At 32.2% G+C, this 15,513-nt stretch overlaps 2 protein-coding genes across 3 annotated transcripts in view; one reads left to right on the top strand and one right to left on the bottom strand.

Annotated features, from left to right (window-relative positions):
* Positions 1-507: 507 nt before the first annotated feature.
* The window catches only part of LOC117135033 (protein Wnt-5), a 36,398-nt gene continuing 21,392 nt past the window's right edge, over positions 508-15,513 (top strand). Inside the window, exons 1-3 of one of the 2 annotated variants that reach the window (XM_033294861.1) lie at positions 508-624; positions 5,802-6,182; positions 13,424-14,960. In XM_033294861.1, the coding sequence (XP_033150752.1) occupies positions 6,070-6,182; positions 13,424-14,960 (1,650 nt within the window). In that variant the 5' untranslated portion in view covers positions 508-624; positions 5,802-6,069. The remainder of the gene's footprint in view (positions 625-5,801; positions 6,183-13,423; positions 14,961-15,513) is intronic. The other variant, XM_033294860.1, reaches the window with a different exon arrangement.
* Positions 8,253-8,687, bottom strand: LOC117135034. Its single transcript, XM_033294862.1, has one exon. The coding sequence runs from the start codon at positions 8,670-8,672 to the stop codon at positions 8,304-8,306; it is 369 nt and encodes a 122-aa protein (XP_033150753.1). The 5' UTR covers positions 8,673-8,687; the 3' UTR covers positions 8,253-8,303.

Raw genomic sequence — 15,513 nt, forward strand, 5'->3', positions numbered from 1 at the left:
ACTTGTAAAAGCGAGACGCTTTTAAAATTCTATGGCATTATTTTTAACAATCGGTAGTATTTTTAAACGTACTTTTAGATTTTCATAATTTTTTTTGTAAAAAAATTATATATATTGATAGATACATGGCTCTGAGCTTTCATAAAAAGATTAAATTATGAAAGTGTCGCTTAAATGGCCTGTGATTTACTGCGCTTCTTGGCAAAAAGAAGCGTTCAATTTTCAAATAATCAACTAGCAGTTGCCACCAAGTTGAAAATAATTATGCTTAATAATCTTACTTAAATACACAGTACTCGTCATTTTTAAAAATGTTAAGTTAACTGAATTTACTACTTTTGGTCCAAAATAAAAAAAAAAAAAACTAATATTCGCGCGGAACTAATTGCTCCTCCGATACTTCGCTTCGATTAAAAAATACTTATCGAGAAAATTAGTCCAGCTCATTTTGATCTGGTTTTTCACAACTCACCCTAGCTACGAAAGACTTCAATAGGAAAACAATTTCTGCAGTTATTTACAATTTTCCGTTCATTGTATACAGAATCTCGTTTCCTTTTTTCCGTATTATATGTTTTTATTGTGACAAGATAAATACGTGAGTTCGCGTAAATACCCAACTATGTGCGTAAATATGTAAAATATTTTAAAAATTTTGTTTATATCGTTGGTTGGTTTTTGTATATATGTAAATGAACATTTGTGTATGTATAAATGTACATTAAATTTATGGTAGCGGTCATGATGCTTGCATACATAGATACATATGTATTGGGTTAACTCCATCTCCATATAAACAGAAAGTGTTCGCATTTATGTAAACAAAGCACGCATATATGTACAAAATTGTTGCTTGAGTAAAAACTTGATAAGTGTGACTTGTTGTGTCTCTAAATAATTTTTGAAAAAAAACTAAGAATTTAGCATAATACACGCCGTAGCGTGTAGCGTCGTAACACTACTTACAAAATCTATCCAATATTCTATGCGTTTGTGTGCATATACTTTTTTATTGTATATACTATTTAAAATAATTATGAAATTCGAATTACCATGGTTTTACTGCTTGCATGTAATGTATTTAATATACAAAATTACACATAAATGCATGTACTTATGTAGCTGAAAAATGAAGCCATCTTTAGATCCATTCGCACCCTTAAGCATATATATACATACTTACGTACATATGTATATACATGCATATTAAATTCAAGAGACATAAGAATGTCAGTGACTGAATTTAGATACAAATTTTGTAAATCAATAGTTATATATGTATATATTTCTACCATTGCTTCAATATTAAATTTTTATACACTTTGACATTTTTGTAAAAAATGGAAAATACCATGAAGTTGCTCAAATGTATGTAACAGGGAGAAGTGAGGCGGGGGCAGACCCGCATAAAGTTTAATATATATTCTTGATCAGCTGCGACGAGCTGCGTCGATATAGCCTGTCCGTCCGGCTGCATGTATGAGTTGCGATTACCTCAGCAACTTATAAGAGCCTGGCAACCAAATTTGGTATGTAGGTGCCCCTATATCCAGGACACTACGCTTTTTTTTTTTTTTTATTTCTCCTCCCTTCCCCGCCAAATCGAAAAAAAAACGATATATAAGGCTGTACAAAATCTTTAAAATTCTGAAATAAAATCACAAATTGCCAGGTTTGTCGACCAGATTTATGAAAATTTCAGAAACGATCGATAAAAACTTAGGAATTATTTACATATTTCAATTTTCAATATAGACAGCGGGGTGCACGTGCTGACATGCCATACAAATGTCGCAGCCGACGCAGCGGCGGCGCGAAAACGAGCTGTGTCGCTTTAGCTGTTTGAGTGTATGTGTTTGTGAGTGCATGTGTGTGTTTGCTGCGATGCCCTAATCAAAGTGTATTTAAAAGTTGGTGGCGCCCAACTTTAATTTGTCCACTTGTTTTAATATATGTATGTACATGTACATAGACATCATAAAAGTTGGTGGCGCCCAACTTTAATTTGTCCACTTGTTTTAATATATGTATGTACATGTACATAGACATCATATTTATTTGAACAAACAATTCGCTGCAGCGATATTCTGTGTCTTTTATTTCTTCAAGTAAAATTTTCAAGTTATTTATGGTGGTGGTCCATAGAAAATTCATTATTCAGATTAGAACGGGCACAAGTATTTTATCAAACAACTTGATTAATTTCTTCACCGTGAATATTAATTTTCTCATTTTGAAATAATGTTTTTTAAAAAATTCTAGGACTCTTAAACATTTTCGTGAAAATTTCAAAATTGTGTGTTGGAAACTTACAGAGTTACAAAAATTTAATTTACTCCGAAAAAACGTTCATTAAATTCAATAAAAATTTTATTACATATTCAAACTTATTTCTTACCACACGAATTAAAGATATTATTGTCCCTACCGTATCATTTTATAAAATTTCTGATATAGAGCTAACAACCATCAATAATTTGGAATTTTTCTACACTTTGACATTTTTGTAAAAAATTGAAATGGTATTATGGAGTTGTGCAAATGTATGTAACAGGGAGAAGGAGGCGTGGCAGAATCCACAAAATATATATATTCTTGATCAGCTCGATGAGCTGAGTCGATATAGCCATGTCCATCCGTCCGTCTGAATGTTTGATCAACTGTTTCTCAGTAACTATAAGAGCTAGAGCAACCAAATTTTATATATAGGTGCTCCTATATCCAAACCCGAACGCTTTGAGTCTATTTTATTTCAATATAAACACCGGGTGCGCTTGCTGACCCGTCACACAAACGTCGTTGACGACGCAGGCGGCGGCGTCGCTGCTGACGCTATAGCAAAAGCGAGTTGTGACGCGCTAGGTGTTTTGTGTGTGTGTTTTTGTGCTTGTGAGTGCATGCGTGTTTGCTGCCATGTTATAGTCAAAGTGTATATAAAAGTTGGTTGCGCCCTACTTTAATTTGTCCTCTTGTTATTAATTAACTTCTAAGAATTAAAAATCAATAAAATTTATCTAGTGCATTTGGTATACAATGAGTATACAATGAGACGTAAGTTCATTGTCGTAAAAGATCCTGAATGGAATGGAATTGCTATATACTACAACATCCGAAAATACTCCTAAACCATAAGAAAAACAGGTGCCTGTACCAATATCAGAGAGCGGCAAGTGCGGCATTCTTTAAGCACAATGGTGACATCCTAGAAAATCAAGCAAGATACGCGCACACACAGGAAACAGAAGAAAAGGTCTTGTGTGCTTCAGCCACACAGCAGACAAGAGCAAAGGAAAATGTTCGAACACACAAAATGCGATCTGCTGGCATAAGCATAAGCATTTGTATGACCTATTTGTGTGCATTGTTCACATACTTTTCGGTAAGCAGATGCCACACGAGCAATAATTGTCGTGTGGTCTTCTGGCACACAAGAAGTATTTTTATCAGACACAATTTCTCTTGTGTATGGCAGTGCCACAATGGTAGTACACTTCGTGTTTTTAAGGGTGTGTGCACTCTTACCGATCTCTGACCAATATAAAGCGTAAAGTCGTAGAGTAGATCAGATGTCACATCACGGTCGACCAGTCGAAAATGAAATTAATGCAGAAACTCAGTGAAATTTATTCTTATATTCATACACTTTTTTATACACATTGGAATTTAAAAAAAATGGAAAAGGGTATTATGAAGTAGCGCAAATTGTAACAGGGGAAAGACCTCATAAAGTATTAAAATATTAGACGTATCCATCGCCGGCGCCGTCGGGCGTTCGGCGTCATAGCATTTTGTACAACCTTAAAAAAATGCAGCTTATAGAACAGGTTTACAAAAAATTTATTTAAAAAAAAAATTGGTGTATTGCGTATAAAGTGAAATTTTTAAAATAATCGATTACTCATAAGGATTGAAAACCAAAGTCTGATGACTAATGGAAATTATATTTTTTTAAATTCAGTAAGGAAAATTTGATTGAATAATTCCAAAAACCGCCGCAACCGAAGCAATCTCAACCGGATCTTTTAAGTTTATATATATGTATACTTGATCATCAAGACAAACTGAGTTGATATAGCCATGTCCATCTATCTGTCTGTATGTTCGAGCTACATAATTTCAGCAAATACAAGAGCTAGACGAACCAAATTTGGTATGGAGGTGCTCCTTTCCCGAGGAAAATAGCTTTGACTTTATTTTATTTTCCTGCAAATAAAAAAAATATTTTTAAAAACAATAAAGCCATTTATACTTCATAATGTTTGTTATTTTTTGCTATTCCCGAAATATAAATGTTGACCCTCGTATTACATTCAAAACTTCTTTTTGATTTTAATAAAGTTGGAGTCTGATCTTCGTTTTTAAATGTAAATAACGTATAAATGGCATTTATTAAATGTACTTATATTCGTTTTTTCGTTTTAGTTATCACTTTGGTTGTGAAAATAAGTACATCCAATATATTAAAGATAAAAAATTAAGTAAAATATGTGGTGGAACAAAGTGTAGCGAGCGACATGGCGCATGTGAATATGATTAAAATTAAACAAATAATAATAAATAAATACATAAATAAAAAATTAATCTGAAATAAAATTAGTGTTTGAACTGTTCGTAATGTAATGTTCGTAAGGCGACATTATTAACCCAAAAAAAAAATCATTTTTTTTTTAACTTAAAAACGAAGAATTGTCCAAAATCAACTCTAGAATCTTTAATTAAGATGAGATAACGTATAATGCGAATCTCGCAATCAACATTGGAGAACATTAGAGAAAAATATGCAATTCAAGTTGTATATAATATAAACAATAAACATAACATGGTAAAATATTTTGTGTTATTTATTGTTAGGTCGTATTCTTTGATTGCGATTACGGTTGGTTTGTGTTTCGTTTGCTAGCAGTAATGATAAAGACAGATTCCTTTTGTTGAACATCAGTTGGCCTTCCTTAGAATTCAAAATCGTTCTACGCAATTCGAAAAACATTTTTAATGGTCATTCGCGCGTATTATAGCTATTAATTCCTCTTGCTTAAGAAAAAATATCGGTTTTAATTATCAATCCTAACAACATATGAATTCTGATCTCCTTTTATTGTAAAGTGGAAAATTAAAGTTATTGTTTAAATTAACTACTAGTACTTATCCAATGAAGCTTGACAAGCTGCCATTATGTTAATTTTAAAAAGTGCTTAATTTTATTTTAGTGGATCTACTACACTACTGCTATTTAAAATTTTTTTTAACTTTCAAGTTCTTTTTGTAATATTATAGTAGTAGTATAGTAGTATAGTATTATAGTAGCTGCCATTATGTTAATTTTAAAAAGTGCTTAATTTTATTTTAGTAGATCTACTACACTACTGCTATTTAAAATTTTTTTTTAACTTTCAAGTTCTTTTTGTAATATTATAGTAGAAATGAATCTTTTGTATGAGATTAAAAACATTTAAAATGGCATCGTTTCTTTCTTGGATTTTATTTTACAAGTTTTAGAGATGTCCTAATGTTTTTTTATACTTCGTATTATTTGTTGTTTGATTGTAAAATTTAAGAGAATTGAAGATTGTTTAAATAGTTATGAGATAGTACAAATGTCAGCCTTAAATAAAAATAAAAAATCAAAATAATTTGTTTCTCTTCGCTCCATCGCATATATATATATATATATATATATATATACATATATATACATATACATATTTATATATATAATAAAATATTTATATTTTATTATTATTATATAAAATAACTACTGAAATTTAAAATAATATAACATAAACTTTCCGTTTTATTTTTAGATATCTTCAAATCGGTCGGCAGAAATAGTTTCTCACGACTCTAACTGATAGTTATGGAATAACAATTGAATAAGCTCAACGACACAACTAAGCTTAGCATATTAAATAAAATGGTAAACAGCCACTTCATTATTGACTGCCCACTGCATTTCCATGCATTGAAAAAAATTGGAAATAGATAAATTCAATCCAGTCAATCATTAATATATCGATACATATTCTTGTGGACAAAATTAAAATTCGAGAATTATCTATTGTTGCTTAAAAAATGACACTTCAAAGTAATCAAATTTGGCAGCGGACTTTTTTAATGACATATGTACTGCTTTCTGCAGTAGGCTTAGATGCTGTAACTAACATTCAAGGTGTGCCAACATGGATGTAAGTATTTTATGTTTTTTGTTTAAACAGCTGCAATATTAAAAGTACCACCACCTTATACCTATCTACTATTTTCAATCTTTTAAAGCCGCAAAATATTAAGAACATAGTGAAAACACTAATAATTGACTGATAAAATACATTTATAGTTATAAGAGACGTACAGAGTGTGTCTTTACGTCTTGCTAAAACCAGTTGATTTTTTTTATAACTTCAGTAAACTTGTGTAAAATGTAGAGGCCTCAGTACTTTGTAGGACTTGACTGGCTTTTTTAGACTGCTCATGGAGCATTACTCGTCGGATCATATTATCTTATAGCACCAACCATACTAAGCATACATGCTTAGTGCTTATAGTCAAAAGCACATGTACACGACATTTATCTTACACGAAAAATCAATGGGAAAAAAAATATATCTATATATAAAATATATCTTCGCAAAATTAAGCATCGCAGGTCATTCTAGTTAATGGTTTAAAAAAAAGGGTTACGTTATTTATACTGACTGTAGTAAAACATTTGACTTTATTAATCAAATTTAAAAAAATTATATATAATTGGATTTCCAAAAATTCTTTTATTGCGAATTTTTGAGTATTTTTGACATCTGAAGATCCTCATTGTAGCCTTGCTATCGTGAATGGATATAATGTTATTGTTATATCTATCAATTAGGGACGTATCGTGGTTTATTACAGCACAAGAGGAATGCACACAAAATATTAGGTTGTTTGGGAATGACATACCGGTTTTCTTATCGATTTTTGACGATTATTTTAACATAGTTACCATTGTCCGATTTAAGTGCAATATATACCGTTTTTTTCGTTAATTTACTACGACTGGTGATGGTAATATTTATATGCCTCTCCTGAATAAGACCTTAATCCTATGAGCAAAAAACTCAGCTAGTCGATTTTAACAAGCCTATTTTGACTTCAACTTCTGGCCATCAAAAAAATTTTGCAAAAAAAAATGGAATAGCTTGGGGCGATGTCCAGACTATGGGGTGGATGCTTTAAAACTTTTTAACCCCCGAAGCTTGTGACGAGATGTGTGGGGTCTTTTGTTGTCATGATTGAACACAATGTCCTTACGTTTCACCATGGCTGGCCGCTTCTTTTCTAGTGCGATCTTTAATCGCTTCAGTTGTTGATAGAAGAGGTCAGTATTAATGATTTGGCCATAGGGAGCACTTCATAATGATTCTATGATATTATATATCTCTGGTCGTCCGGCGGGCCGAACAAAACAACCTCTTCGGAGTGGCATAAAACACTGTTTAGCGGCTTGAATTGATAGTTTATTATCTCCTACGACAGAAACAATTTGTTGGTGAGACTCTGCAACAGTTTTTCCTTGCGCTAAATAAAATTTAAAAATTGATAAAATTTTATCGTTTGTGAACTCAATTTCGATCAATAATAATTCTTAAACTCGACAACCAATGTAAACTATACGCCATTTAAAAGGTGTTGCCAAGAGCTATAAAACGGTATATAGCATTGGCAGATTCTATTCCGTTTGACTTCACAATCGGAGCGTGAAATTTTTGTGTGCAAAAACCGGTATGTCATTACCAAACAACCTAATATTAAAATATAATTAAATGCGCCATTAATTAATTAACTTTCAAAGTAAGCTAGATATTCTCAATACTTTTTTTAATTTTATTTCTGTTTATTATTTTTTTTATTTGCTAGAAAATTCAATTCAAAACCATTAGTTATTTATTTATGCATAATATTTATGTGAAGAAGAACAAAAGTAACAATCACCAAGCCGCAAGTTTTTTTTTCTTTATTATTAATCCTCTTACTGAATCCCAAAGCTTTAATAATTTTGTTGATATAATGATAACGTATGATATAACATTGCATCATGAACAGTTGGGGTGTCTTAGGTTATGTTAAGCCTGCAAGAATCTACTCAAGAACCGCTTGCAATAAATTAAAATTTGTAATCGTAAATAACTACTATAGATTTTTATACAAATAGCACTGAAGCATAATACAGAACGTAAATAATTTTTATTTAAGTGTGCAGACAATTTAATATATATGAATATCAATTTTATCGGAAGAAATATTGTATCTTTATCATAGACAATTTTAGCCAATTATGTTCCCCATATTTCAACCTGGGACTTAATACCATGCCCTCGTCCTGCTGTAAATTTAATTGTAACCGAATTTTCGCCAACACCGCCATCTGTAATCTCTGCTGAAGCACCACGCTTTCGCTTAAGATCAGTAATTTTAATGTAATCTATATTTTTTGGTGTTCCTGCCTGTGTAAGTGTGTACATCTTTGTTGATGTTTGGAGTAGCATCTTGTTCTGAGAGATAATTTCACGGGCGATGAGCGTACTTGTGGCTATCTTAGCACCGTAAGTGTAGTCATTAGGGTCGCTGTTACCTAGGCTCAAGCCATTTATTACGCAGCCACTGACCCCAATAAAAAGGATTACGGATAGACTAATATTCATAATGCTCGCCTCACAATTAAAATAGAACTGGTGATGTCAAAAAGTTGTTTTAGCTTTTATACACAAAATATCAGATGTTGACCTATTTTGATAGCACGTCTTACACAAACATCAATGACAAAAGAAGTGCCAGCCATATCTCTTACAAATGTGTAAAATTGAATTCCAACACTACAGAAATAGAATGTTGTAACAGCTGAAATTGTTAATAGATGATATCTAAAAATGATGTATGCAGTTACGTAACGTTCGTTGACCAAGTTTGTTTCAGAATGTTGTTATCTGCCCTCCCTCTGCTAATTTTGTCTCGAATCAAATGATCACAGTTTCCACAAAGTAAAATAAAGAACTAATTTGATAAAAATGTTAATTATGGTTTTCATGTTTTTACCACGTTGCAATACTAATTTGAAATTGAATTAAATTAAAATTGTTATAATTCCTTAAAAGGCTGCGATAACCTTTGCTACGCTTTTATCGGAAACACGAAGAGAAAGAAAAAACGAACAAATATGACAGTTAATAGTTTCAAGCAGGGACCGTAATCATTATAAGTTATAATAAAAATTACACTGTAATAATTATTTTCCAATTCTTATTTTTGAGTAATTTAGTAAAACTTAGGCGATAATCATTATTTTTGATAAAAAAAAATAAAACTCAAAAATAATGATTATTAATGATTTTTATATTTTTCGCTTAAAATAAAACTCATCACTATTTTGATCATAGTCTTTGTCGAAGCGCTCCTTTTCTGTTATCAGCCAATCCTTGTCATGATTCTTCTCTATTTTATTTTAAATTAATAATTCGTTACAATTACAAATAAGTGAAAACTAATTGTGTATTAAGTTTATTCGAATGTATGTGGAGAAGGAGACATCTCCGACCCTATAAAAGTATATATATTCTTGATCAGCATCAAAATCTGTGTCGATTTAAGCATTGTCGGTCTCTCTGTCTAAAAAAAAAAATTGTTTTTTGTTATTTTTGGTTTTGGGTGTTAGATTAACGTTTACGGAACGACTGACAGATAGACGGATGGACAGATAGACGGACAGACAAACGGACATACAGACGGACAGACAGACAGACGGACAGGGCCGTCCGTTTGTCTACTACGGAACGACTGACAGATAGACGGATGGACAGACATACGGACATACAGACGGACAGGGCCGCCCGTTTGTCTCTCTGTCTGTCCATCCGTCTATCTGTCAGTCGTTCCGTAACTAAACGTTAATCTAACACCCAAAACTATAAAAACAAAATATAATGATGATCAAAAATAATGATTATCGTCTAAGTTTTATTAAATTACTCAAAAATAATAATTATGTTTGAGGAACATCTTAAAAATTGGAAAAAAAAAATTACGGCGGAAATGCAAAGATTGTTCAAAAATAAAATATTTGGTGTTCCCCACTTTTTCCTAGGTCCATTGTAAGTACGTGAATTTTTTAATTAAAAAAAAAAATCAATTTTTACGGTCCCTGTCTTCAAGGTATGTCAGACGATCAAAAGGCATTGCCCATATGCGAGCATACTCAACTTTTGAGCGTTATTCTGACGACGTTATTCTAAACTGATTAATATTTTTCTAAGATTTAAGGCAAATCAACAAAACTTTTTTTTTTGGGAAATCTTGCTTAAATTTCTTGGAAGAAAGCTTTAAGGTGGAGACCTAATTAGAGAGCCTGGCCTGTTTTTTCAAAATTTTTTTCACGAAATATGCTTTAAGTAAATTTGTTTTTGTTTTTTGAAAAATATCAGATTGTGTAAATGCGCACGCAAACTTGATAAGGGACGCGTCGCCGAGGTTATCTATTTTTTTTTTCAACTTTCTAATTGGGGTGCCCCCTTTACTTATAATATAGCTATATCTGCAGATTCTTGTTTACCTCTTTGTCAATGATTTTATAAATTACGTGGGACGTCTACGTGAGGCAATCTGTAAGCTTCAAAAAATTAATTTTTGCTTTTATAATGTCGTTAGTTGGACAGTATTTTGGGGTGGTTTTGCAGAGTGCAACTTGTCAAAGACGATGATTGAATGTATTTCGTAAAGCAAATCGGTTCAAGATATTTCCGAAGTGAAATGATATGACAGGTCAACAGAAATGTTTGAAGAATTTTGAGTCAAACAGGAAATAGAATACTCGCAATTTTTTTTTGCTATAAGAAGCATTGGATTTTTTTTGTTAAATATATTTAAAGCTTAATGTATTCATTTAAACCCTAGGTCGGCCTCACATAGACCACTTTTGGTGCTTAACGTCTACAGAGTTTTCAGAGAAGTTTCAGAACTTATTCAGTTCTTGTAACATGTTGCTGCATTTTGCAACCCTCAAACCCCCCTTGCAATCACTGGACACTGGTAAAGTAACCATTATTTTACGATAACTTTTGTCTCGATCATTTTCGATGATATCTTTTGGTTTAAATAACTCTTGGACTATTCGATAATGTATTGATGATATAATATTTTTCATAGATTTTCTTAGTAATTTTAGATTCTTACCTCTTGCTCTTCGTAAAAATTTTTTATATTGAGAGGAAAATGCATTTTTCTCCGGTGGAAATTTAAAAATTTGCAAGATGCACACAAGATATTTTTGATATAAATTTGCTGAAACTAGCTTTCTAGCTCCTATGATTTCTACTGTACAGCTGTCACCCGGCAGTTTCGCCAATCGCCTGCCAGTTAAATAATTCATTTTTTCTTTCTAACACGATCAAAACAGATCTTAATATATTTAATAAAATGAATCTGTGTACATTTATAAGGAATAAGGATATTGTGACGAAATTAATATTTTACAAAACAGATTTACTTTCGTTACACATTATAGGACATTACAAAATACAGGACAACATAAATACACAAACGATAACATGTTAAAATAGTTGATTTATATATTCTACATGCCTTGGTCATTATTTTCCATGCAATTGAAACCATTCTATAACACCCGAAAATAACACCTAAATTTGCTAATTTGAAGGTTCCAGGGCATCGCTGGCTTGTCATAAGCTTGCCATTTAAAAAGGTCTGTAACAAAAAATACAAAAATACAAATTGTGATGTGTCTGCGGGCAAATGCAGTATTTTCTAGGGCTAATCATTTAGCTTTTATTGTGCTAGCAATGGTGTCGAATAAGGGAATAAGTTTTTATTCATCCATTATTTCTGTCCAGAGGTAGCTAGATTTTTAGGAGGAGTATCATCTTTTTGTAATATTTAATATAGGCTAACATGTGAATGGTGTAGGTGAATGGTGTAGGTGAATGGTGTAGGTGAATGGTGTTGGTGTAGTGCAAGCAGCGACGCTGACGAATGCGCACCCCGCTGTCTCTATTGAAAATTGAATTGCGAATAATTCTCAAAATATTAGTTCGATTATTTTGATATTTAAGCATTGATCAAAAACGAAGCGTTTTTGTGATTTTTTCCAGATTCGGTTAAATATTGTTCGTTTTTTGCGCTTTGTGGCGGAGGGCGACTTGGTTTGGTTATAGGAGCTCCTACATATAAAACTTAATTGCTCTGGTTGTTGAAGAACCTTTGCTCATACATACAGAAGGACGGACAGACGGACTTAGTTTGTCTTGCTTCTCAAGAATATATATATTTTATGGAGTCTACCACGCCTCCTTACATACATTTGCACAACTTCATAATACCCTTTTCTATTTTTTAATAAAAGTGTATGAAAAACAGTGCTTTTAAAAATATCTTAAATTATTATGCTTACAAAAATTGTACAAATAGTTGTATTTGTAGAAAAAAAGTTTTAAGTTTGCACTTAGATTATATTTGATATACCCAAAACTCTTTACTTTACTTTATTGCATATTTTATATACATACATATGTATATATTTTTATTTCTTGTGTCGTTCGATAACATCAATAGTAATTTATCAAAAAATGACCATATTTTATAAAAATTTTAAATTATCTTAAAAGCTAAGAACTAAAATATTATTTTTTGGGGATTAAAGTTGAAATTAGGTACATACACTCTTGATATAATTCTTTCAACAATTACAATTTAATACATTCATAAAAATGTTGTTTAATTAATTTTAATGTTGAATATAAATAATACACGTATACGTTACATCCTAAAAAGACAAAAATAGATGTCCATTTGTATAAAATCACTTTTATGATTATTATTTTTTGGCGTCCTCGGAGGAATGTAATGATGTGGTAATTTTTCCAAAAACTCAATTAATTAATGGATATTAATACGAATTGTAAAATCCAGCTTTGCAAATTTTTTGTTCACAAAGATACATATGTTCTGACATGTTGGTCCAGAATTAATCATGAGTGGTCGGCTTTTCCGACCAGTGCACTGCAGTGCACGATATTTTGATTATATAGTAGATTAGAGATTATAGTAAAATATCAATATAATTTGTCTCTTAAAAGAAATGTTGTAAAGTTGTTCGTCATTAATAAGGTATTTTTGTTTGTGTTGTAGCTTAACACATATTAATAGCTTTCGAGCATTTTTGCCGCTTTCTATCAGACTAATGATAGTGCAGATTACTTTCTTAAATTATGATTTATTGTTTAAAATGTGGTGCGTGGTACAGTTCCAAATTTATTATCAATGTTTTCAATAATTTGAATTTAAGGAATATGATGCCTTTTATGATTTTTAAATCTATTTAAATGATATAATAAAAAATTTTCAAATATTATTTTTAAGTTTTATCGTTTATATCGTACATTCACAGTTGTCTGGGCTTGAAGTCGCCATTCATCGAATTTGGAATGCAAATAGAACAACTCGCTAATAATAGTATACCGCTAAATATTACAAAAGATGAGCAAGCATATATGCATCAGGAAGGACTCCGTAAATTGGGAACATTTATAAAGCCTGTGGACTTACGTGATTCAACAACTGGCTTTGTAAAAGCAGATCTAACCAAAAGATTACAATCACCCAGCGCTCAGGCAAGACGATTACATCCAATTCAGGAAGAAATGGATCAGAAACAAATAATACTTCTCGATGAGGACACAGACGAAAACGGTCTTCCAACTAGCCTGACAGATGAGGACCGAAAGTTCATTGTACCAATGGCGCTCAAAAATTCCTCTCCTGAGGTACGCTGGTCTGTTCCTGCAAAATCGACTACAGTAGAGCCCAACCGCGCGGCGTTTACCTCGGGCTCTTGGCGACAAAGTGCAAATATGCATTTAAGCACAACGACACCACCAGAACCTACATCGAACATAGACGACTTGAAAAAGCATATACTGTTTTTGCACAACATGACAAAAAGTGATAACAACTTTGAATCAAAATTTGTAAAATTTCCCAGCCTACAAAAAGAAAAGGATAAGCAAGCAGCATCGTTGGGTCCTGTAAAAAAGCCCCAAAGACCTGTGCTACAATATGCAGCCCCAATAGCGCCTCCCACAAGAACGGTTCCGTTTGGAGCTCACACACCTGGTCAAAAACCATTTGGTGGCTATTATCTTCATGAAGACGACACAAACGGCCCGTCAAGTTTTCTTCAATCGAATAGTGGGTCTGTTGGAGCAGTGGAACGGATGAAAGAAGAAAGTGTAACTAATATTATATCCCGGGTTCATTTGCTAAGCGATGAGACTTCAACAACAACTAGCTCAATTGCTTGGGAAAATACACTTTCAACAACAGAAACATCAACAAAGCGTACCACAAAGCGTCCAGTTTGCTTACGAAATCCCGATTCTCCAAAGTGTGTAAAGCAACGACAGCGTGAGGAACAACAACGACAACGTGAACGTGATGAATGGTTTCGTGGGCAATCTGAGTTTTTAAGACCCAGATTTGAACCTTTTATACAAACAATTAATAACACCAAACGCTTTGCAGTGTCAATTGAAATACCCGATTCTTTTAAAGTTTATCCAGGGTCACCATTACTAAATGAAGATCACGAACAAAAAAGATTGTCGCGCGTCATGAGATCCCAAGACTTAAGTAAAGATAAAAGTGAGAGCGAGTTGGATTCTAACAACTATTTCGCTCAAGGCATTATCATGACATCAGCTGGAGTTGCAAATAATCGTGAATTTATGCTTGCAAATGTGCATAATTTTTCAAGTGACCGAAACAATGAAACCGCGCTTAACCCCCCAGCATATTCAGAGATTATCAACTTAGATCCAGATAATTGTTATAAAGTTAATGGATTTGCTCTTGGGCAAAAAAAGCTTTGTGCTCTATATACTAGTGTAATGCCCGCTATTAGTCGAGGAGCACGTGCTGCCATACAAGTAAGTACCCTTCTTCTGTTTAGACACTTACAATGGATATATATTTTGAAATAATGATATTTGTCTTTTTAACCAGTAGAGAATTTAATTACAAACCCCAGAAAGTATATTAAGTCTGCCCTATTAACACATACATATCAGCATATGTTAAGCATTATCCAGCTGTTCCAAAATAATGGCGGAACGTCTGACTTATTTTCACTTGACTATATCTTTTTAATAATAAATAATATTGCAAAGATTGCAAATTATAATACTAGGAAATAACTAATTAAAAATATTTAATTTTGATGTATACATTTTAAACTTAAAGAAAACATTTTTTCTTCCCATTAGTTCATAAGTTTCGATTGCACAAATGTCTTTTTCGGGAGTATGAGTTGGTGCCATAAAACATTAAGAACTTGAATGCAATTGTATTAAATTAATTTTAAAATATACGTAATATTGTATGATGTTATTTATCATATAAAAAGTATTGAATAGCTTAAGCTGCGATCCTCCTTACGAGTAAGGTCGAAAGCTAAGCTTCGCGAGCTAACACTTCGTCTTT

The sequence above is a fragment of the Drosophila busckii genome, unplaced genomic scaffold (assembly GCF_011750605.1).
Source record: "Drosophila busckii strain San Diego stock center, stock number 13000-0081.31 unplaced genomic scaffold, ASM1175060v1 hic_scaffold_56, whole genome shotgun sequence".
Lineage (NCBI taxonomy): Eukaryota > Metazoa > Arthropoda > Insecta > Diptera > Drosophilidae > Drosophila > Drosophila busckii.